General features: G+C 35.7%; 1 protein-coding gene across 1 annotated transcript in view; it reads left to right on the top strand.

Annotated features, from left to right (window-relative positions):
- Positions 1-205: 205 nt before the first annotated feature.
- KATNAL1 (katanin p60 subunit A-like 1) overlaps positions 206-24,760 on the top strand; it is a gene marked incomplete at its 3' end in the record, with an annotated part of 56,167 nt that continues 31,612 nt past the window's right edge. The window contains exons 1-2 of the mRNA XM_008586196.1: positions 206-381; positions 2,690-2,850. Of these exons, the coding sequence (XP_008584418.1) occupies positions 220-381; positions 2,690-2,850 (323 nt within the window). The remainder of the gene's footprint in view (positions 382-2,689; positions 2,851-24,760) is intronic.

The following is a 24,760-nucleotide window of genomic DNA, read 5'->3' as shown; positions in this document are numbered from 1 at the left end:
CTATCTCTGTGCTGTTTTCTTGTGATCTCTTTTGTATTTACGAAATTGGAAAATTTGTTCAGTATTATAAGATGCATTCAGATAACCTCAAAGAATGAAAGATAATTATTTTGACTTTTAAGCAGATATTTTAAAGAATAATAAAAAATGTTTTAAAGTTGGTGCTGAAAACTTTTTTAAAAAGCCATTATATTTTATGTATTAGGTCTCTAAAAGAAAATGAATTTGGCTGAGATTTGTGACAATGCAAAGAAAGGAAGAGAATATGCACTTCTTGGAAATTATGACTCATCAATGGTGTACTACCAGGGGGTGATACAGCAGATTCAGAGACATTGCCAGTCAGTCAGAGACCCGGCTATCAAAGGCAAATGGCAACAGGTGAGATCACATTGACATATTATATAAATGAGGGCATCAGTCGTCTATTATACTTGAGAAATTAGAATTGGAAAATTACTTTGAGATTTTGTAGTTATTTGAATACTAAAACATATTTAAAATGTACTCTGAATAATTTTATTATGTCTTGACTAGTTAGTTTTTTGTATTTTTGATCATATACTTCATGAGGTATATTTCGAAGATATTAAATTTTAATTGAATGTAATTGAATGTACTTTTAATTTTTAAAACAATTTTCGTGATTGATTACCTAAAATGTAATTTATAAATTACATTTAAAATTTGTGTAACTACAAAGTTTTGAACTAAGGTCTTACTTGCCCTTTCCCCTTTTATATTTACATGTATTTTTAACCCATTTCATAAAATTTTTCCCTTAAGAAATTTTCCTCATCTTTTGAAAGACTCCTTACAAATACAAATGAGTCAGTAATCTAATAAATAACATGAATATGTTTGTTGTCTTTTGACTATACAACTTGATTATGTAATAGTACAAAAACTTGAATTATTTCCCTACTCCATTTTTTATTATTTTTTATTATTAATAAAATTAATTAAATTTTAATTAAAATAATTTTAATATTATTTTATTATTTAATTTAATGTTTTAATTGATCAGTATCTTTTAACATAATTCTTGTTCCAGTACCCCAATTCCAAATTCATTGCAACTTTAAAAAAAATTTTTTTTACAAATAGTAGTTATAAGCAATGTTTTTCTTTAAGAAAATAATTAAATAAAACCATCTGTCTTTAAGTTAAATAAAATTGTCTTTTGTTTTATAAGGGTTTATTAATAGTTTGTATTTTTTACCTGTTGTAAACTAAAACAAGATACTGTACTTTTTAGAAAATTTTAAGTCAAAATATATGAAATACTTCATGAGTTTGTGTGTCATCCACACTAATCTTCTCTTACTTTTCCAATTTTTGTGTATGTGCTACCAGAGAGAGCACTTCCCACTTATTGTTAAAACTTAAAATTCTTTTAAAATTGAGTACAAAGTCAAACATTTCTTTGACGTTTTTATTTTATGTACTAATGCCTTTCAAGTGTTTCTTGTAATTTTTCCAGTCATAAGAAATTGATATTTTACTAAGTTTTGAGGGTAAATTTAGTTTATTTTCCAACTTAAGTGTTACCAAGTTATGTTAAGTGAAAACAACATACTTGCTCTAACTCAGGCTGAAATTTTTAGTTGTTTTCTTCTATTTTTAGTGCTAGCCACATGCAGGGTGGTTTATTAATCTATCATGGGAATATTTTTGACATATTCTTAATTGTATGTTAAATAGTAATAATTTCTATTTAGATATTTCTACTGTGTTTCTTTCCGTTGGGTTCTGAAATTTTATTTCTCCTGGTATAGCATATTATGTATGAATAATTGCATATATTAGCATTTGAATTTTATCTAGATTTTTCTTTGGTTCTGTAACTCCTTCATATGTTCCTTTTATTATATTATTCAAGATAAAGATAAGGGAAAGTTTCTTATGCTCTGCTTTACAGTGAGATGTGTTTTCTTGTTAAAAAATATTAGAATTTCTAAGATGAATTTATAAATGTAATTTTTAATCTTCATCTGTTTGCTTTTGAAGATTGGTTTGAGTTCAGAATTTGAAAACGTAGGAATTTCCACATATTAGGTGCTCAGTTAAATTTCTTAAATATAGGAAAAATCTTGCCTTTGGACTCAAAGTAAACTTTACCCAGGACTTGAAAATTTAAACAAGGTCAGAAAAATTCAGATTTTAGGTGAAGAATTTAAATAAAAATTGGAAGTGTGTAATTCATAGTATTAGACCGCTTCAGGCTTTCAGACATTCATGACAGGCATTTCATATTTAGTGAAATTGGAGACAGGAAGTGTTCATAAAAATTTTGGCAGACAATTTTTTGGAATTTATTTACAGATATATTACAAAGATTTAGCATAACATTATAGATTTCTGGTAATTGTTAACTTGTTACCAACTTAGTTGCTTGTTTTAAATTGTATTAATGATCATCACTTTCTTTGGTAGAAACAATGTTCCATTATGAAAGATATATAACTGCTTACCTTATGAAAAGGTATATTGATCATGTCTTTTTTCAAATCCATCCCTGCCTTTCTCTTTCTGTTACTTTAAAAGCTTTGTGTTTTTGATTATGCTTTAGTGATTCATTTTGAATACTTTCAATGATATTGAAAAAATGGCATTCTGTAGCAATTTATTATTTACAACTTATAAAATCATTAAACAGTTTATAGCATAAAGGCTATTTTCTTTTAAGGTTCGGCAGGAATTATTGGAAGAATATGAACAAGTTAAAAGTATTGTCAGCACTTTAGAAAGTTTTAAAATCGACAGGCCCCCAGATTTCCCTGTGTCTTGTCAAGATGAACCATTTAGAGATCCTGCTGTTTGGCCGCCACCTGTTCCTGCAGAACACAGGTAAATGACAGTTTAGATATCTCTTTAGGTACTTCTAATTAATTGATGTTCAGAGTAAAGCTTTATTTGAACAAAGCATTTTGGGGAGCATGTAAATTTAATATCTGTTTATGATTTTAACACCTCTATGGTTTTGCATAGTTTGTATTTGATTAAGAGCAGAAGTAAATCACTTATCATATATCTTGCTTTTAGAATGCTTTACTACTGTAATAATAACAATAGAAGTCTACTGATAGTCCTAAAATTTATTAGTGAAGAGAGGTCTTTTAGGTTTCATAATATCAGCATCAGAACTTGGCTACTTTTGCTTTTTTGTTTGAAGAGACTCTAATAATTTCAAATGAAATGCTAGAGAAATTGGAATCATTTGGTTGGGACTACAGCCAATTTCCAGAATCTTAGTGTAGATAGAACTTTGCCAATAATGTTTAAGTGACTTATCGCTGCTTAGAGGTCACATTCCTTCGTGTGACATTTAAGGCTCTAAGTTAATCTCCTGCCAGTTTTCTCTGACACCCAGCCTGTGCATCATCTACATTAAACCTCTTTTTTCTGCCCTTTCTTTCTTCAAGAAATACCCTTAATCTCCATTTCCAACTAACAAGTTTCGGTTCAACTGATTGTCCTCTCTGCAGCCTTTTTGGATGTGTGTAGGCATAGCAATATGTTCATAGCAATTGTCATGTTGTATTTATTTGTCTCTTCACAAGATTAGGAGCTTTTCAAGGGTAAGGACCATGTAACCAAATAACAAACTTCCATTGCTAACACAGTGTTTGGCACATAGAAGACATTCAACCAACGTTGAATGAGTAACTCCTTAAACTCACAACTGAGGAAATTGAGGCTGAGAGACCCTTACTTTTAAATTAGGCTTGATTAGGATCTGAGTTTTTAGGGCTTTCTGTTCACTTTATTTTTTTTTCTGGGTTTCCCAGGGCCTTTTAATATGTTAATATGATTAAGTATCTCTAAGGTGAAGCTATGTTATATGAGTTTTCCAAACTTAGTTTGTCATAGAAAGTTGTTTTGTGGAACAGCTCAAAGTAAAATGAGGATCTTGTTGGAATATTTTGTTCACATGTAAGACTATTTTATTTGTTTTATTTTAACTTATCAATATACAATGTGGTTGATTTTCGTGTCCCTTTACCAGTTCCTCTTTCCTTCCTTTCTCTCCCCACTCTCCTCCATCAACATCATATCTGTTCACTTGTCATAACAAGTTAGAAGAATTGTTGTGATTGTTGTGTCTTCTTCCCCCCCACTGTTTATTTGTTTGTATATTTATTTATTTATTTTTGCTCCCACAAATAAGTGAGAACATGTGGTATTTCTCTTTCTGTGCCTGACTTGTTTCACTTACTATAATTTTCTCTAAGTTCCTCCATGTTGCTGCGAATGGTAGTATTTCATTCTTTTTTATAGCAGAGTAGTATTCCATTGTGTAGATATACCACATTTTCCTTATCCACTCATCTGATGATGGACATTTGGGCTGGTTCCAATTCTTGGCTATTGTAAATAGTGCTGCAGTAAACACAGGAGTGTGGGTATCCCTTCAACATGATGATTTCCATTCCTCTGGGTATATTCCCACCAGTGGGATAGCTGGGTCATATGGTAGATCTATCTGTAATTGTTTGAGGAACCTCCATACCATTTTCTATAAAGGACACCATTTTGCAGTCCCACCAAGTGTATAAGAGTTCCTTTTTCTCCGCAGCCCCACCAGCATTTATCATTCTCAGTCTTTTGGATATTAGCCATCCTAACTGGAGTGAGATGGTCTCTCAGAGTGATTTTGATTTGAATTTCCCGAATGCTGAGTGATGGTGAGCATTTTTTCATGTGTCTGTTGGCCATTTGTATATCTTCCTTTGAGAAATGCCTGTTCAGCTCCTTTGCTCATCTTTTAATTGGGTTATTTGTTTTTTTGCCATAAAGTTGTTTGAGTTCCTTGTATAATCTGGATATTAATCCTTTGTCAGATGTATATTTTGCACATATTTTCTCCCACTCTGTTGGTTGTCTTTTCACTCTGTTGTTTCTTTTTCTGTGCAGAAGCTATTTAGTTTGATATAATCCCATTTGTTTATTTTTCCTTTGGTTACCTGTGTTTTTGGAATCATATTCATGAATTCTGTACCCAATCCTACTTCCTAGAGTGTTTCCCCTATGTTTTCTTTAAGGAGTTTTATTGTTTCAGGATGTACATTTAATTCTTTAATCCATTTTGAGTTGATTTTGGTAGATGATGAGAGGTACGGGTCTAGTTTCATTCTCCTACATATGAATATACAGTTTTCCCAGCACCATTTGCTGAAGAGGCAGTCTCTTCCCCAGTGTGTAGACTTGAAGGCTTTGTCAAAGTTCAGATGGCTGTAGGAGTATGGGTTGATTTCAGGATTCTCTATTGTATTCTGTTGATCCGTGTGTCTGTTTTTATGCCAGTATTATGCTGTTTTGGTTATTATAGCTTTGTAGTATAGTTTAAAGTCAGGTAGTGTTATGTCCCCAACTTTATTTTTTTTTGCTCAGGATTGTTTTAGCTATTCACAGTCTTTTGTTATTCCATATAAATGTCAAGATAGTTTTTTCCATTTCTGAGAAAAATGTTATTGGAATTTTGATGGGGATTGCATTGAATCTATAGATAACTTTGGGTACTATGGACATTTTCACAGTGTTAATTCTTCTAATCCAAGAGCATGGAATATCATTCCATCTTCTTGTGTCCTCTTTAATTTCTCTCAACAGTGGTTTGTAGTTTTCATCATAGAGATTTTTCATATCCTTGGCTAACTTTATTCCTAACTGTTTTATATTTTTGGTGGCTATTGTAAATGGGCTAACTTTCTTGATTTCTTTTTCTGCATGTTCACTGTTGGAGTGTAGAAATGCTACTGATTTTTGTGTGTCAATTTTGTATCCTGCAACTTTGCTGAAATCATTTATCAACCCTAAGAGTTATTTTGTAGAGGCTTTTCAGGATGATATTGGCAGTGGGCTTATCAGATATGGCTTTAATTGTTTTGAGGTACTTTCTGTCTATACCTAATTTGTAGAGAGTCTTTGTCATGAACGAATGTTGAATTTTGTCAAATGCTTTTTCAGCATCTATAGAGATGATCATATGGTTTTTGTCTTTGATTTTATTGATGTGGTATATCACATTTATTGATTTGCATATGTTGAACCAACCTTGCATCCCTGGGATGAATCCCCCTTGATCATGGTGTATAATTTTGTGTATGTGTTGCTGTATTCTGTTAGCTAGCATTTTATTGAGGACTTTTTCATCTACATTCATCAAGGATATTGGCCTGTAGTTCTTTACTTGTTGTATCTTTATCTGGTTTTGGTATCAGGGTAATGTTTGTTTGCCTCATAGAATGAGTTTGGGAGAATGGCCTCTGTTTTAGTCTTTTGGAATAATTCGTAGAGAATTCATATCAATTCTTCTCTGAAGGTTTGGTAGAATTCTCCAGTGAACCCATCCAGTCCTGCGCTGTTCTTTGTTGGGAGACTTCTGATAACAGCTTCAATCTCTTTTATTGTTATTTTTCTGTTCAGATTTTCTATATCTTCTTGGCTCAGTTTTGGTAGTTTGTGTGCATACAGAAATTTATCCAATTCCTCCAGGTTTTCAAATTTGTTGGTATATGGTTGTTTATAGTAGTCTCTAATGATTCCTTGTATTTCTGAAGTATCAGTTGTAATATCATCTTTTTCATTTCTAATTTTTGTTATTTGGGTCTTCTCTTTTCTTTTTTTAGTTAGCCTTGCTAATGGGTTGTCAATTATATTTATCTTTTCAAAACCAACTTTTTGTTTCATTGATCTTTTATATCATTTTTTGGGTTTTTATTTCATGTATTTCTGCTCTGATCTTAATTATTTCTGTCCGTCTGCTAACTTTGGGTTTGGATCATTCCTGTTTTTCTAGTTCTTTAAGGTGAAGTGGTAGATTGTTTATTTGACATCTTTCCATTCTTCTGAGGTGAGCATTTAATGAGATTAGTTTCCCCCTTAGGGCTGCTTTTGCAGTATTCCACAGGTTTTGGTATGATGTGTCATTATTTTCATTAGTTTCAAGAAATTTTTTGATTTCATGTTTAATTTCTTCTTGGACCCACATGTTATTAAGTAGAATGCTGTTTAATTTCCATGTGTTGTGTAGTTTCCAGAGTTTTGTTTGTAATTGATTTCTAGTTTTAATCCATTTTGATCTGAAAAAATACATGGAATAATTCCAGTTTTTAAAAAATTCTTTGAGACTTGATTTGTAGCTAACATGTGGTCTATCCTGGAGAATGTTCCATGTGCTGATGAAAAGAATGACTATTCTGAGGTTGTTGGATGGAATGTTCTATAGATATCTGCCAAGTCCAGTTGGTGGTCTAAAGTATTGTTTAGATCTTGTGTTTCTCTATTGATTTTTTGCCTAGATGATCTGTCCAATGTTGAGAGTGGGGTGTTCAGGTCTCCTGCTATTATGGTATTAGTGACTATTTCATTCTTTAGGTCTAATAGTATTTGCTTTATAAATCTGGCTGCTCCGATATTGGGTGTGTATATATTTATGATTGTTACGTCTTCTTGATGGATAGATCCTTTTATCATTATGTAGTGTCCTTCTTTATCTCTTTTTATGGTTTTTGTTTTAAAGTCTATTTTACCTGATACAAGAATAGCTACTACAGCTCATTTTTCATTTCTTTTTGCATGATATATCTTTTTCCATCCTTTCACTCTTAGTCTGTGTGTGTCTTTACAGGTAAGGTGAGTCTCTTAAAAGCAGCATGTCATTGGGGCCATCTTTTTAACCCAGTCAGTCTGTGTCTTTTGAGTGGGGGATTTAATCCTTTTACATTTAGAGTTATTATTGAAAGGTGTTGATTTACTCCTAGCATTTTTTGTCTTGATGTCTTAATATCTTTTGTTGCTTTCTGTCTGATTTTCTGTTTGTCTTCTGTGTTTGTTGGTTTATTGGGGTGGTAGATAAACTATTTTTTCTCCTTATTGTTAGCATTTTTATTTTACTGATGGGTTTTGTTCTTTCTTGAGTATTCATGGCATTGATGGTTGTGTTTCAGGTACCAAACTCAGTACTCCCTTGATAGTTTTTTGTAAGGCTGGTCATGTGGTAGTGAACTCCTGCAGTTTTTGTTTGTTTGAGAAATATACTCTTTGTCCTTCATTTTGGAAGGATAGCCTTGCTGGGTAAAGTGTTCTTGGCTGGCAATTTTTGTCTTTTAGTATTTTGATTATATCATCCCATTCTTTTCAGGCTTTTAGGGTTTCTGATGAAAAGTCTGATGTTAGTCTGATTGGGGCTCCCTTATAGGTAACTTGATGCTTCTCTCTTGCAGATTTTAAGATTCTCTCTTTGTCTTTGAGTTTTGCCAATTTGAATATAACATGTCTTGGAGAGGACCTTTTTGGGTTGAATATGTTTGGGGATCTTTGAGCCTCCTGAATGTGAAGATCTGTGTCTTTGCCTATACCTGGGAAGTTTTCTGCTATTATTTTGTTGAATATGTTTTCAATGCCATTTCCCTTTTCCTCCCCTTCTGGAATACCCATGATTCAGGTATTTGAGTGGTTAAAGTTGTCTGTTATCTCTCTTAGATTTTCTTCAATTTTTTAAATTCTTTTTTCTTTGTCTACTTGTGTGATTTTGAACAGCCCATCTTCAAGGTCAGAAATTCTCTCTTCTGCTTGTTTTAGCCTGCTGGTTAAACTCTCTGTTGTGTTTTTTATTTCACTGAATGAATCCCTCAGCTCCACAAGCTCTGCTATATTCTTTTTCAGGGCATTGATTTCTTTGTACATTTCTTCTTTCAGGTCCTGTATACTTTTTCTCATTTCATTGTGTTGTCTGAGTTTTCTTGTATCTCATTTAGTTTCCTTAGAATTGTTGCTCGAAATACCTTGTCAGTCATTTCAAGGACTTCCTGTTCTATAGGATTTAGAGGTTGAGAGTTATTATTTTCCTTTGGTTGTGTTGTACTTTCTTGATTTTTCATATTTCTGGTATCTTTCCTTTGGTGTTTAGTCATGGTGGCTGGGGGTATCACGGTCCACTCGCTCCACCCTGATGTCTGGCCTGGACCCTGAAGGGACCGCCAATTCTGTGCAGCGGGGACTGGCCTGGGCTGGAGGTCCTGTGGCACGGCGCCTGCCTGTTCCAGTGCAGCTGGTTTGGGGTGTGTGGACCTGGCTTCTCTGGGTGGTGGGGACTGTCCTGAGTTCTCTCCACTTTATTCGAAGTGGTATTGTGGCCAGAGTATTGCACCAGAGAAAATAAGTTTTCATTTGGTCAGTAGCTGTGATCATCTGTTTAACTTATTGATCTCTTGAGGTTTTCTGAAAACATTTAAAGAACTGCAAAAAGTGTCTAATTTATTCCTTCAGGATTTTTTCCACTGAGTTACAGATAATTTTTTGATTCCTAATGTAAAAACACTAGATGACTTTTTAAGGTCTACAACAATGTAGTTTTTGCTGCTGATGTAAACATCTTCATGTGTTTTGGATTAAGGTAACCCTTATCATGCAAAAGAGAGTGTTTCAAGATCCCTAGGATTGTTACTATGGAAGTTTCAAAGCCAATACTGAAAAAAAGAAATAGTGGCATTTTTATCTATCAGAACCTGAAATTTTTCTGTGTGTGCGTGTATAATGAAATACCTTGTTTTTTTTCTGAACATCATTAATCCTGAAATATACTTCTAGCTTAAAGCTAAAAGCTTACAATAACTTTAAATATATGTTCTGAATTGCTAGAGCACCGTGATTCATTTCGAAAAGCGGTATCCACAGATAATAACCCTAATATTTATGGCTCAAACTGAATAAAAAGTTGTGGATGGCATTTTATTATTGATGAATATTAACCTGAAAACTTCTTCTAACTAGAGAAACTCTAGGCCAGTTATTTCCTTTTCTTTGTCCTTCCTTAACTGCCTGTAACAGAGATGGTTTATTTTTATACTTGTTCTTTAATCCTTTTTCTTAATGAATGTAAAAGATGAATAGACCTGAATATATTTCTGTAAACCTCCTTTCTCCATACTAAATTTTAAGGAAGAGTTTCCCTTGTGTTTAGCCATTGCGTGTGTGGTTTTTTTTTTCCTCTGTGGATTAGAAATCCTTAATAGAAGCAAATCTAAGGCTGTATATTGCCCAGGAGGAAAAAAAAAAAGATCCCATTCTCACATATATTAACAACAATAAGGATATATGCAACAATTCTAGGAGATTCTCCTCGAGAAAGAATTATGTTTAATGCCTAGAGTAACAGTATGGGATTAGTAGTTTTAAGTTTCATGAATAAAGTCTTTACATAAGCAAAACAATAGGTCATCAATTAATAATGTTATAGTGACATATATAAGGCAGATGTTAATGAAGTAAACTTCACACTGGTTCGTGGCACAGAATGTGTGCAAAGGCTGATAAAATAAGTAAATATTAATATTGTAAGTTTAAGGTTAAAAGTTGTGGGAGGTTAGAGTTAGTTGTATAGTATTTTTCTCCTTTTACAATCTTTGTTTCTTCTCCAGGCTATGTAAAACAGACATAAGAAAATTTTCACCTAGCGTTAGTAAATAGTGAATATAGCCCTTAGATATTCTTGGCTTAATGGAAAGACACTTGATTTGAGTCGATGAGATTTGAGTTTGACTTCTCCTTCTGACTCCTACTTGCTTTATGAGCTTGAGCAGGTTATTTAACATCTCTAAACATTAGTTTCACTGTCTGTAAAATGGGAATCTCTACCTCATGGAATTAAACAAGAGTATTTAATGTCTGAGACAGTAACTGGTATGTGATAAGTAATTAAAAGGAATGGTCAACTCTGAAATAAGGTATTACAGTGTTCTTTCAGATAAATAACAAGAGAATAAAGAATTAGCAAATGGTAGGCTTACTCCTAAAATTCTTCATTTACTTTTTCCCTGCAAATTCTATGTAAATCCTTAGTTTTCTGAAACATTTTGAATAACTGCAGAGAGGATATGGCTTTTCAAATGTCCAAGTCTCATGAAGTTAGTAATCATTTTCAGGGAAAGGATGATAGCTAATAATTATTAGTCACTTTCTATATGTTTTACAAGCACTGTCTTAATTAAACCTTCAGGGATCTCATAAAGTAGGTACTGTTATTGTATACCCGTATTATAGTTGCTGATTTATTATCACGAACCCCATTTACAGCTGAGGAAATTGAAGCTTATAGAGTTTATTTTTTCCAAAGTCATCTGAACAGGAAAGTGGTGGAACCAGGGTTTGAATCCAGATCTCCTCAACTTCAGTAGTTTTATTTTATTCACTCTGCTGTATTACTTTAGCACACATACTCAGGGGTATATGTATGGTTGTATTTTAATATACATCTATATATCCTAATAATATCTGTTTGTTAAATTCTTATTAGTGTGGTGGGAGAATAAAGAAACTGAAAATGCTTAATGAAATAAATATTGGTGTTTTAAAATTTTTTCTATGGGAGCACCACACTAAAATTATGATTTAAGCCAATATGAAAATATAATTTAATTTACTTTGTTTTTTACAAAGCATTTTAGGGATGCATCTGATGTGTTTGACATTAGTCCTGTTTGGTAGCCCTGTTTGTGGTTCTATTCTTTTCACTTCATAGACTTTTAACACAAAACTTCTACATCTCTATTGCTGCATACCATGGTAACCTGTATACTGTAGTATTCCACTAGTGGTTTTGCCATATTGTTTGAAATTATTCCTTCTATGTCATGCATCTGTTGAGTTTAATCATGATCATGTTTTAAATCACCAGCATCTGCTTGGATAAATCAAAACAGTCTTTTAAAATAAATTAGATTCATTGCCTTTAAATGTGAGGAAATTGAGCTACAAAAGTAGGATCATGATGGGAGGTAGTGGCAATATTAGAATTATACTGCAAAGAGATAAAGCGTCTGGATTATTCTTAGTGTCCTAACTTAAAGGGTTTCTTGTATTAGTTAAATGATTTCATAATATTTTACATGTAGGTTTATTAAGTACATTTTCTTTAATAGGGTGGTCTCTCCCAGTGAGACCTGAAGCTGTGAAATTAAGATTTTCTGTATTGGAGCAGTATTTGACATAGCACATGTTCAACAAACTATTCTTTATCCAACTTTAAAAATATGAGGGTACTTCAGAAAGTTTCTGGAAAGATGGAATTAAAAGATATTGCAAATCTTTCCATGAACTTTTTGAAGACGCCTGTAAATAGATAGGTCTTTCCCCCCAGATTCATTGAGGTATAGTTGACAATTAAAAATTGTATATATTTGCTGTTGAGTTCCTTATATATTCTGGATATTAGCCCCTCATCAGATACATAGTTTGCAAACACTTTCTGCCATTCTGCAGGTTGTCTTTTCACTTGTTGATTATTTTCTTTGCTGTGCAGAAGCTTTTCGGTTTGATGTAATCCTAATCATCTATTTTTGCTTTTGTTGCCTGTGCCTTTGAAGTCTTATTGAAAAAGTGTCGCCCACTCCAATTTTATGTAGCATTTCCCTTATGTTTTCCTTTGGTCGTTTCATAGTTTTGGGCCTTAAATTTAAGTCTTTAATTTATTTTGAGTTGATTTTTGTATGGTGAGAGGGGTCTAGTTTTAATCTTCTGCATGTGGCTATCCAATTTTTTCCACACTATTATTGAAGAGGCTGTCCTTTTTCTAATGTACATTCTTGTCACCTTTGTCGAAAATCACTTGGCTGTAAATGCATGGATTTATTTCTGGGTCTCTGTTCCAGTTGGACTATTTGTCTGTTTTTATGCCAGTCCCATGCTGTTTTGGTTACTGTATCTTTACAGTATATTTTGAAGTCAGGTAATGTAATGCCTCCAACTCACTCATATGAGGAATCTAAATAAAAAAGTAGTTCTCATAGAAGTAGAGAGCAGAGCAATGTTTACCAGAGGCTGAGAAGAGAAGATAGGGCTGGGTTGAGGGAAAGAGGTGGATTAACAGGTAGATAGGAAGAATAAGTCCTAGTGTTCAAGGCTGACTAGAGCTAATAATATTATATATTTCTAAATAGCTAGAAAAGAGGATCTTGAATGGAAATGTTTCAGGGATGGATATGCTATCTATGCTAAGTGAATCATTGTATAATATATGCATGTATTGAAAAATACACTGTACCCCACAAATATGTACAACTAAAAAAAACATTGTGTATATTTGAGGTGTACAACTTGATTTGATATACATATACATTTTGAAATATTCTTTGCAAGCTAATTTACCGTATTAGGTTCACATAGTTTACCATTTTTTTTCTTTTATTTTACTTTTTCTGGTGAGGACATTGACAACCTACCCTCTTGGCAAATTTCAAGTATACAGTACAATATTAACTGTAGTCATCTTGCTGTACATTAATCTCCAGAACTTATTCATCTTGCATAACTATAACTTTGTACCCCTTCACCAACAGCACCCATTTCCCTGTCTCTTCAGTCCCTGGTGACCACCATTCTACTCTGTTTCTGAGTTTGACTCTTTTAGGTTCCACATATAAGTGAGAACATGTAGTATTTGTCTTTCTGCATATGGCTTATTTTACTTAGCATAATATCCGCCAGGTTCACCCATGTTTTGCAAATGGCAAGATTTCTTTTCTTTTTTTTTTTAAGGCTGAATAATATTCCATTGTATGTATCCACACCACATGTTCTTGATACATTCATCTGTTGACTGAAGTTTAGGTTATTTCCGTATCTTGGCTATTGTTGATAGCTGAAATGCTGAAATGAACATGGAAGTGCACATATCTCTTTGACATATTGATTTTATTTCCTTTGGATATATTCTCAGGAGTGGGGTTGCCAAATTATAAGGTAGTTTTATTTTTAATTTTTTGAGGAACCTCCGTACTATTCTCCGTAATAGTTATACCAATTTACCTTCTCAAGTGACAGGTCTTTTTAAATTACCTCTTTTGGGAGAGGTGGAGGTAAGAATAGGGTATATAAGTCTGAAATCAATCATTTGGCTTGCTTTACATAGGTAAACTAAATCTCTAATAGGCCTTCTAATGTTATTTCATCAGGAACTGAGGGAAATGTGTTTCTGTGTACATACAGATAGGAAGATTGATTTTAATCAAATTAGTGCTATTCTGTAGAATTTCAGCAAAGAGGAAATTCTTATTGACTTGCTATTAAAGTTGTTGCCTTGTGTTTTTTGGATACCCAAATAGATTAAGTAACTGGTAGCATTTTAAATCCCAGTTTATGGTGAAAAAGATCAGTTATGACCAAAGTCAGGTACTGAAAGTAAACTACCATCTCATCCATCCAGGTATTTCAGCCAGGCTCTGGCTCAGTTACTTTCTTGGGATTAGAAGGTTGGAGAATAAATTTTTGTATCAGTTTTACTACTAATTGACTGATTTACCAGGTTCACTTCTCTGTGTCTCATTTTTCCCTCTGTAAAATGTATATTGTATAATGAGATTGCTTTGAAGTATTAGGAAGAAAAGCACTGTGTCATTGATCTACCCAACACATATTTTATGAACATTCATCATATGCTAGAAATTATCTTTAGCCCTGTGGGAAGTATAGCAGTAATAAAAAACCTCACAGATCTTGGCCCTAAGAAACCAATAAAAGAAAACAATCCAAGTATCCTGGAAAGCTTGAGCTAGGATGCTGGCACCTGTGATATGATGTGTGCCAAGTTCTGTCCCACATATGGTGAGATATAGAAACATACATGGTCCCTGCCCTTTTAAGCATATGATCTTGTAGTTGGGTGTGAGAGCCATTACTGAGGTAGAAGGGACTGGATTTGGTGATTAATGAGATATAGAGGATGAGAGAAACACTAGAGCACATAATTAAATGTCTAGAACATACTGTTGAATAGGAATTAGATATGAGAAACAGACTTTGAGAGAGAAAGGGATTAGTGGTAGTTTTTTAGGAATCATCAAACAGCTAAGACCAGGAAAGAAATTTTAAGGTCATTCTTTATATGATGGAATAGGTTATTTGCCTAATAGTATGGGCAGGTTGAGATTATATTCATTTTCTTAACATTCTGGAGTAATATTATGTTCCAAAATTCTGTTTCTGGTATATGTGATGGACTCTATTTTTAGAGTGTGAGTAGAATGTAGGTAGCAGGGCCAATTAACCACAATAATAACTGACATTTATTTGGTTCTTACCTGTGAACCAGGTACTTTGCTAATAAACTTTTTACATCGTTTATTATTTAATTTTCACAACCACCCTCTAAAATAGGTACTATTACTATCACCCCTATATTTTAGAAGAAGAAACTGAAGTTTAAAGATGCTAAGTTAGTTTATCAAATGCTGCACATAAGTCAAGTAGGTTAGGGGTTGAGAGTTGGATTGGATTTAGCAGCGTGAGCTCACCGGTGGCCTTGATGTACAGTTTTGATGGAATGGTAGAGAATGATGGAGTGGGTTCAGAGAATGGGAAGAGAGGAATGTAAGACGAGTGTATGTGATTCTTTCTATGAGTCTTGCTGAAAAGGGGAGCAGAGAAATTGGTAGTTGGGGAAGACAAGGAGTCAAGGTCTGTTGCTTTAGAGAGGAAAGGAATAACAGGATGTCCGTATGCTGATGGGAATGCTGCGGTAGAAAGGGGAACATTGATGTGTGGTGACTGGTGGAGCAATGTCCTTGAGTAGAAAGAGGAGATGGGATCTGACGCAGATGTGCACGGAGTGTGTGGACAGCTGGCTCAGGTACGGCGAGATGGCAGGTGGTTAAAGCTGTGGGTGCAGAGAGGTGGGAAGATACAGAGGTGAGAGCTTGTGGAAGTTCTTTTGTGACCATTTCAGTGAGGAAAAAGAAAAAGCAAGCAAAACTTAAAACAAAGATAGAGGGAGCAGGTGTGGTGTTTTTTGGTCTAAATTCTCCTTTTTGTCTTTTTTTTTTACTGACCGGTAACGGGATCGCAACCCTCGGTGTCACGCCCGTACCAGGGACCAGCAACGGGATTGCAACCCTCAGTGTTGCGCCCGCACCGCGCTCAGCCAGTGAGCGGGAACCGGTCTCCACATGGGATCCAAACCCTCGGCGGGAGCGCCGCCGTGCTCCCAAGCAGCGCACTCTCCAGTGCGCCACCGGGCTGGCCCAAAATTCTGATCTAAAGTGTCCTAAGGGTGGGAGGACATTCCATTTGGCCTTTTTGTTTTATTTTTATTTATTTTATTTTATTGTTTCTTCTATGTAAGTTTTCTCTAGGGAGCATTTGTCTTATTTTATACAACTCAGTAGTCACCCATTTGAAATTTCTGTTTTGAAATTCTAGATATTTATTACAATAAGTGCCTAAAACCTTGATAGCTCTTTTTTTTTAATGTTTCAGAAAAGTTACCTTAAAGATAGAAATTGTAATTAATTAGAGATAAACTAAGGAGTGAGAACAAGATAGTGGTAAGTCAGAAAGAAGTCATAATGCATTACTTTTACATTTTTATTGAAAAAATTTTTGCCTTGCTGCAGTTTAGCACTGTCATTTCTCTTTGTTTGGCAGACTGCAGTACTGTAATGTATGTGTGCATCTGTTGCCTTTCCCTGCCCTTTCTTCCTTACTTACCAGAAATCCTGGATCTCACTCATTGCAGCATTGGCAATGAAATCTTAAAGATATTGCTGACTTCTTAATTTAATAATGAAATGCCTTTTCTCAGGGCTTATTCTTTTTAACCTTTGTAAGATTTGATAATGTTTACCATCTTCTTTGGAACTCTCTTCTTTCTTAGGGTCTCTGTGACATTTCACTGTTCTGCTTTTCCTCCTCTTTTGCTTTTTTTCTGACTGTGGCCTCTTTCTCTTATCTCCTCCTCTTGTCCCCTGGTCCTCAGCCCTCTTCTCTTTCTGTATTCAGTTCAGCTCAACATATTCAGCACCCATTGTGTGCTGACACTACAACTGCAGAGATGAGTAGAGGAAGGTCCTTGCCCCTCAGGAGCTCACGTTCTAGGAAGGTTGTCCTTTGCCCAGAGCTTGATCATTAACCAGGCTATGAGGTTGTCATCCTAGCTCTGCCACGTGGTGTCTCTGAGGACAAATCATTCAACCTCTTCCTCATTTTCCTCCTCTATAAAATGGGGATCAATTTGACAATTACCTCACAGGTTATTGTGAGAATTAAATGATTTAATGCAAGAAAGTGTAAAAAACAGCCTAGCCCATAAGAAGTGCTGAAGAAATGTTTGCAGTTTTCATTACCCACCCCCTTCTCCCACCCCACTGATACTCAGATGGCTGATGGCCTCACCTCCTTTAGGTCTTTTATCAGATGTCACCTAGAGAGTCTTAACCCTGACTCCCCTATTTAAAATGTTTACCCCTTCACCTGTCATCACTCTGTCCCCTTACTCTGCTTTATTTTTCTTCGTAGTACTTACTGTTACCTGATGTTATATTGTGTTTGTGTTTTTTGTCCCTTCTGGATTGTAAATTCTGTAAAGTCAGGGCCTTTGATTTGTTCACTGCTGTACCCCAGCTCCAAGAATGTGCCTGGCACAGTGTAGGCATTCAATAAATATTTGTTGAAGGAATGAATAAATAAAATGCTTACTTAGATTTATCCATATGTTTACCAATTGTTTTGTTCACCATTGCTTGCGTTTCACTTTCTGTATTCGTTTTCATCTTTGTGAAGTGTATTAATAGTTCTTACAGCAAAGGTCTCCATTAGTGGTAAACTGTAATTTTTTGTCTCAAAATATCTGTACTTTTCTGTCACTCTTAAATGATATTCTTTTATAGAGTACTAGGTTGGTAGTTATTTAGTCTCTAAACTTTGAACATGACATTAGTATTATTTTGCCTTCTGGCTTGTATTATCAGTCTAGTTGTTTATAGGTAACTTCTCTTTTCTCTCTCATTGTTTTTAAGATTTTATTTTTTTGTCTTTGGTGTTAAATGGTTATTATGAATTATCTAGGTGTGGATTTATTTTTATTTATACTACTTAAGACTTCTGCTTCTTATGTGTAAAATTATTTTTTTATGCTTTTAATCATTTTATACATGTATTTTATAGTCCATAAACTGACAGTTTATTTTCAGAAGTTATCGGGAGTCTTATCTTGCTTTTTGTTGTTTCTGATGACTCTTGCTTGTGGTAAAGTTGAACGTGACTCTTCAGCAAGGTTTTAATTAGTCATTCCAATGTTTGGCTTGTTTACAGGGGATGTCAGTCCAGAGACGGTCTTTATTTGTTTCAGCTAGGTGCCTTAGAGATGTCATTTGCCCAAGACCACTTTTAGGTAACATTCTTTGCTTAAGGTAGTTGAAAATTGAGTCCTGAATCACATGAGGATGGTCCTTGGCTACTATTTCTAGGAGCCTCACACTACAAATATAGAATATAGGCCCAGATAGACTTATTTCTTCTCTGTGTTTTAAATTCTACCCATTCTCTGAGGTTGTTGCCTTTTGAGGATGCTGGCTTTTATGTGGAAGTTTCATTTCTACTTCTTTGACTTTGGTAGGCCTAAGTCCCTGTCTCAGGTTTCACTTTAGATCTCAAGCTCTCAGATATCTGAGGCCCCCAAACCCTAAAGGACTGCCAGGTCATCAGCAAATGTGCTTATGGTACGTTCATTCGTTCTTTCTCTCTCTCTCTTTTTTTTTCCATTAAGTATTTCTCTCTTACCTTCTGGTAAAAAGGACTGCCAGGTCATCAGCAAATGTGCTTATGGTACGTTCATTCGTTCTTTCTCTCTCTCTTTTTTTTTTTCCATTAAGTATTTCTCTCTTACCTTCTGGTAAAATCATCTATGCATATAAAATATTTGTTACATTTTATCCAGCATTCCTGCATATTTTGTGGGAAGGTTTTTTGCTTATTTTTGTTGTTACTATATATTATTTTTGTAGTTCTGTTATCATAGGTTCTTACCTACATTTGTTGTTTTTGACAACTCATGTTTGAGTTGAGAACCCTTCTTCAGCAAGGCTTTAGTTGTAGGATTTATGTGTGAACAGAAAGGGATGTCCAATATAATTCTAAAATATGTATGTATTTTCAGCTAAAATATAGGCTTCTTGAATGCTGGGACTGTGTCATATGCTTTTAGTACCCCTCTGTTTTACAGATCAGTAGAATAACCTTAGAAGTTGATTATAAGCTAGATGAAGACCTGTGAGATATCTAAAGTTCAGGTGATATTATTTTATTATCTGTAATGTAATATTATCCTGATAACTTGAAAGAACACCATCATTCTTCTAGTTTTAAAGTCTTTAGAGTTAGGCAGAAAATGAATGTCTTAGGTTTTTCAAGTTCTAAGTTCTTTAGAATGAAATGGAAAAGACAAGGGCCTGTCTTTAGAGCCAGAGAAAAGCAAGATACAGTCAAGTGATTAACCTGCCTGGGAGTGGTTGAATTCTACCATCAGACTAAAGAATTAATAATGTTTTCATCCCCCGCTTCATTCTTTGAAATGACTGAATGACTGACATAGCAACTTTAAATAAGATTTAGTTTGGCTCATGGAGTCACTGACAAGAATCCACTGAATGTCCCAGCTGAAATAACTGGTCGTGGGTAATATCAGAATGCTAAGAAGGTAACCCCCAACATGTTAAATGAGTTTGTATAATATTTGGTGTGAGAAGTACGTTTGCAGCTCCAGATCTCACAGGAACTGAAATTTCTGGTAAACTGTTACCTTGGCTAACTGGAATGATAAGGGTCTTCTGTAGTGGTTAAGCATATTTCAACCACAGCATTTTCACCATTTAAAATTAAGAATAGACATATCTAAGAGAACCAAAACTATAGTAATAATATTTTTCTGTTAAGGAATATGTGCATATTTGTTATTTTTATGTACTTGGAATACTTAAAAAAATATGGCTAATGAAGGTGATATGCCCGCAGTCTACTTTAAATGTGTTATAGAATCAATTAGATTTGTGATTTTTCTTACATAAAAATTTATGTTAAATACTTTATTGGGACATTTAGGAGAAATTTACGATTATGATATTTATAAGTTTGATTTATTATTATCAGATTTATAAAAGTATTTTTATGTAAATATGCTCTATTAAGTAGTAAGACAGTGGAAGAACAAAGAAGGAAATAAAATGTATTAAATTTATAAATGTAAGTAAAAAAATTTGGTGGCATTTTTTAAACCAAGTTTGTAGATGGGTCCAAATATTATTCGGAAGTCTCTTAAAGGTGACTTCTATCATCTGCTAGTCTCATACATAGGAAAAGATTTGTAGCAGAATCTAAAAACTTTAAGGAAGGACTGAATTTGTGCATTTTTAACTTTGATAAGTTGAATATTTTAATTATCAAAGTAAGACTCTGAAGAATATTTTTTGCACCAAAAGCACCCTTGAGGAAAAAACAATTTATGTCATCATTGCCTTGAGTACTCAATATATTTCTGAATGTGATGGATTTGTTTAGATAATGATGGAAGAGTTAACTTAATACAGGCTTTTATATTGTGTAGCACAGTGCCTTGCATTCATTCAGTAAGAGTTCAGATATTTGAAAGAATTAATAAATAGCATTCTAAATAGACTCCTGCTTATTATGTGTCTATAATCCTCTGATAGCAAACCAGTAAAAATTTCTAGTCTTTTTTTAGAACTGGAACTTCTCATTTAAGATTAAATTCTTTGAAGTCATTTGATTTGTGAAGAAAGCACCACTGCAATTCAGTAGGACATGGTGGATCTTGTCAGTAAATACTTCTGGGTTCTGGGTTAACTGAATATCCATGAGGTGGGAGTGGGGAGGGAAATCTTGACACTCCTTTCCCCATCTCATACCATACAGAAAAATTAATTTGAAATAGATCATGGGCCGGCCCGGTGGCGCACTGCTACAGTGCGCCGCTTGGGAGCGCGGCGGCGCTCCTGCCGAGGGTTCGGATCCCACATACAGACTGGTTCCTGCTCACTGGCTGAGCGAGGGGTGGGGGCGACACCGAGGGTTGTGACCCCGTTGGCGGTCCCGGTCCGGTACGGGCGCGACACTGAGGGTTGCGATCTGTTGCTGGACACGAAAAAAGACAACAAATGGTCCGGTACGGGCGCGACACTGAGGGTTGCGATCTGTTGCCGGACACGAAAAAAGACAACAAAAAAAAAAGAAATAGATCATTACCTAAAATATAGAGAGTAATAAAATAAAGCTTCTAGAAGAAAACATGGGAGGATATCATCATGGTCTTGGCGTAGACAAAGATTTATTAAATTGGACACTAAACCATTAAAGATAAAAGATTGGTAAGTTTTTTTTTTTATTGATTATTCTTGCTGTAACAATGTGGCATATGGTGGTCGCTTATGTATGTGAGAGGTAATCCAATTCATTCCTTTATGTCTAGAAAACCCAACACATGAATTAACCTTAAGACATTCCTAGCCCAGTAACTTAAACAAAGAATGGGATTAATGTTTATTGAATACATAAATAAATACATTAAAAATTGTTAATGAAATAATAAATTTAATAAAATAGAATGATATCCCATTAGGTGGAGAGAAAATAAAATTGTACTATCAAAATCCCTTTTTTCCTGTATTCTTGTCCTTTTAGCAAGACATCAAGTTTATAGAAAGCTAACCTAGCTAGTATGTATAAAAAGATTGGTAAGTTGGATTTCTAAAATTATGACCACTTGTTCATCAAGAGAGATACCATTAAGAGAGTAAAAACACAAACCACACACTGGGAGAAGATATTTGCAATGCATATATCTGACAGAGGACTTGTATCTAGAATACATAAAGAACTATAAAAACTATAGTCAATAAATCAATAAGAAAAAGACAATCTTTTTCTAAAAAAATAGACAAAAGACTGGAAAATATTCACATGGCCAATAAGCATATGAAAAGATGCCGAACATCTGTAGTCATTCATGGAAGACAAAGGAAAACCACAATGAAATACCACTGCATCCCCACCAGAATGGCTAGGGTGGAACAACTGGCACTCATACATTGCTGGTGAGAGTGTAAAATGGCATCAGCACTTTGGCAGATTGTTTGGCTGTATCTGCTAAAGCTAATCCTTCATATATCCTATGACCCAGCAATTCCACTCCTGAGTGTATACCCCAAAGAAATGAATGCTTGTCTTCATTACATGAACATAATGCTTATATTCATAGCAGCTTTAATAATAACCTCAAATGGGAAACAACCCAAATATCCATCAACAGTACAAGAGAAAACTAATGTATTTATGAAAAAAAATAAATTAACGCTCTATGCAGTAGTAACATGGATGAATTTTACAGGTAATGTTAAAAAAAAAGAAATCAGACATAGAGTTATAGTATAGAATTATTTATATGAAACTCAAGAACAGGTAAAACTAGTCTATGATATTAAGGTCAAATAGCAGTTACCTTTAGAGGCTGGTATTGACTAAGAGAGGGTGCATGAAAGAATTTTCTGGGATGTTGGGAAATGTTCTATGTTTTGATCTACTGGCGATTACATGGTACAAATTCTTTTGAGTTGTATACTTTATGTTCATTTTACTGTATGCATGTTATACCTTAATGAAAAATAAACTTTAAAAATTCTGTGAAATATTATCATCTCCATTTACAGAGGAAGAATGTGAGGCTTGTAGAAGTTAAGTGATATACTCATATAACCAGTAATTAGTAGACCTGGAAGTAAAAAGGTACACAGGTTTTAGGATTCTAAATCTAGTGCTGACTTTAGATCACCATTCTGTTTTGCTGTGAAGGTAGGAATAGTGCTTGCAAGATTTTTATGCCAACCATAACATCTAGAATAGTTCCTGTACTTATTAGGTACACAATAAATATTAACTTATTTGGAAAAGTAGCAGTTACATATTTGATGAGTAGATATTAAAATTCATAATCATCAGGCCGGCCCGATGGCGCACTGGAGAGTGCGCCGCTTGGGAGTGCGGCAGCGCTCCCGCCGAGGGTTCGGATCCCATGTGGAGACCGGTTCCCGCTCACTGGCTGAGCGCAGTGCGGGCGCAACACTGAGGGTTGCGATCCCGTTGCCGGTCCCCGGTACGAGCGCGACACCGAGGGTTGCGATCCCGTAACCGGTCAGGTGGAGACCGGTTCCCGCTCACTGGCTGAGCGCAGTGCGGGCGCAACACTGAGGGTTGCGATCCCGTTGCCGGTCCCCGGTACGAGCGCGACACCGAGGGTTGCGATCCCGTAACCGGTCAGGTGGAGACCGGTTCCCGCTCACTGGCTGAGCGCAGTGCGGGCGCAACACTGAGGGTTGCGATCCCGTTGCCGGTCCCCGGTACGAGCGCGACACCGAGGGTTGCGATCCCGTAACCGGTCAGGTGGAGACCGGTTCCCGCTCACTGGCTGAGCGCAGTGCGGGCGCAACACTGAGGGTTGCGATCCCGTTGCCGGTCCCCGGTACGAGCGCGACACCGAGGGTTGCGATCCCGTAACCGGTCAGGTGGAGACCGGTTCCCGCTCACTGGCTGAGCGCAGTGCGGGCGCAACACTGAGGGTTGCGATCCCGTTGCCGGTCCCCGGTACGAGCGCGACACCGAGGGTTGCGATCCCGTAACCGGTCAGGTGGAGACCGGTTCCCGCTCACTGGCTGAGCGCAGTGCGGGCGCAACACTGAGGGTTGCGATCCCGTTGCCGGTCCCCGGTACGAGCGCGACACCGAGGGTTGCGATCCCGTAACCGGTCAGTAAAAAAGACAAAAAGGGAAAAAAAATTCGTAATCATTAATGTTTAATTTCAAATCATAGGTTTAAACTTTGTTTTCTGCCTGCTAATTTTTCACCAAATAATTTCTCTTGGATTTGGAAGTCTCAGATATTAACTCCAAGTCCTTACAGTGAGAATATCAGTGTAAACTACTTGGAATTCAAATTTCATATCTTTTTATTGTCTATGGAGAAAGATGTTTTTCTGTTTAATTCTAAAGCTACATAGATGAATGAGGAAAAAACACAAACTGTTATTTCTATTCTCTCTTACCACAACAATCAACATAGGAGACAGACTTCTGTGTCCAAATGTGTGGAGATTTCTCCTCACCAATAAGCAAGTCACCAGTTCTGCAGCAGACACCAGTGTCCTTTGATTCAGTTCAGTTTGGACAGTGTCTACCTGGAAATACTGTCAGTCCCATTGGTCGAGGGCTCAGTCCCTAAGACTGCTCCCCAGCCCCTACTTCTGGTGCCAGTCACAAGTTCTAGGCTGTTTTACTTGTGCTTCTGGCTGACATGCTATAAATTGAGGTCCCCACAACCCCTTCCTCTGATTTGATTGATTTGCTTAGGGGCTCACATAACTCAGGGAAACACTTAGTTACATTTACCTGTTTATTATAAAGGATAGCACAAAGGATACAGATGAAGAGATGCATAGGGCAAGGTATGGTGGAAGGGGTGTGGAGCTTCCACACCCTCCCTGGGCACCACCCTTCAGGAACGACCACGTGTTCAGCTATCCGGAGATCCCTGAATCCTGTGCTCTTGGGTTTTTAAGGAAGCTTCATTATATAGATATGCTTGAAGCATAGACAACCATGTAGAAATGTGATTGGACAAAAGGGTCTGATCTAACAGACTGGGTGGGAAAATCCAGCAAGGCCTATTTGTTCAGGTTCTTCTTGGCCTCTCTGTGCCTCTCTTCCTCCCTGTGTGGTTCTTCTTGGCCTCCCTCTGTGCCTTTCTTCCTCCCTGGTATGGGGTGGGACCTCTTCTCAAAAGGGGGTCTTATGACCTAAAATCAGATAAGATAGGTCAGAGAATTTCTTTATGGCCAGCTCTAAGACAGGTGGGGGAAGGTTTGAACAAACCAGGAACCATGGATGAAAACCAAGATATACACATCATAATATCACAGTAGGTT

The sequence above is a fragment of the Galeopterus variegatus genome, unplaced genomic scaffold (assembly GCF_000696425.1).
Source record: "Galeopterus variegatus unplaced genomic scaffold, G_variegatus-3.0.2 Scaffold3871, whole genome shotgun sequence".
Classification (NCBI taxonomy): domain Eukaryota; kingdom Metazoa; phylum Chordata; class Mammalia; order Dermoptera; family Cynocephalidae; genus Galeopterus; species Galeopterus variegatus.
This window is presented reverse-complemented; position numbering and strand designations above follow the sequence as displayed.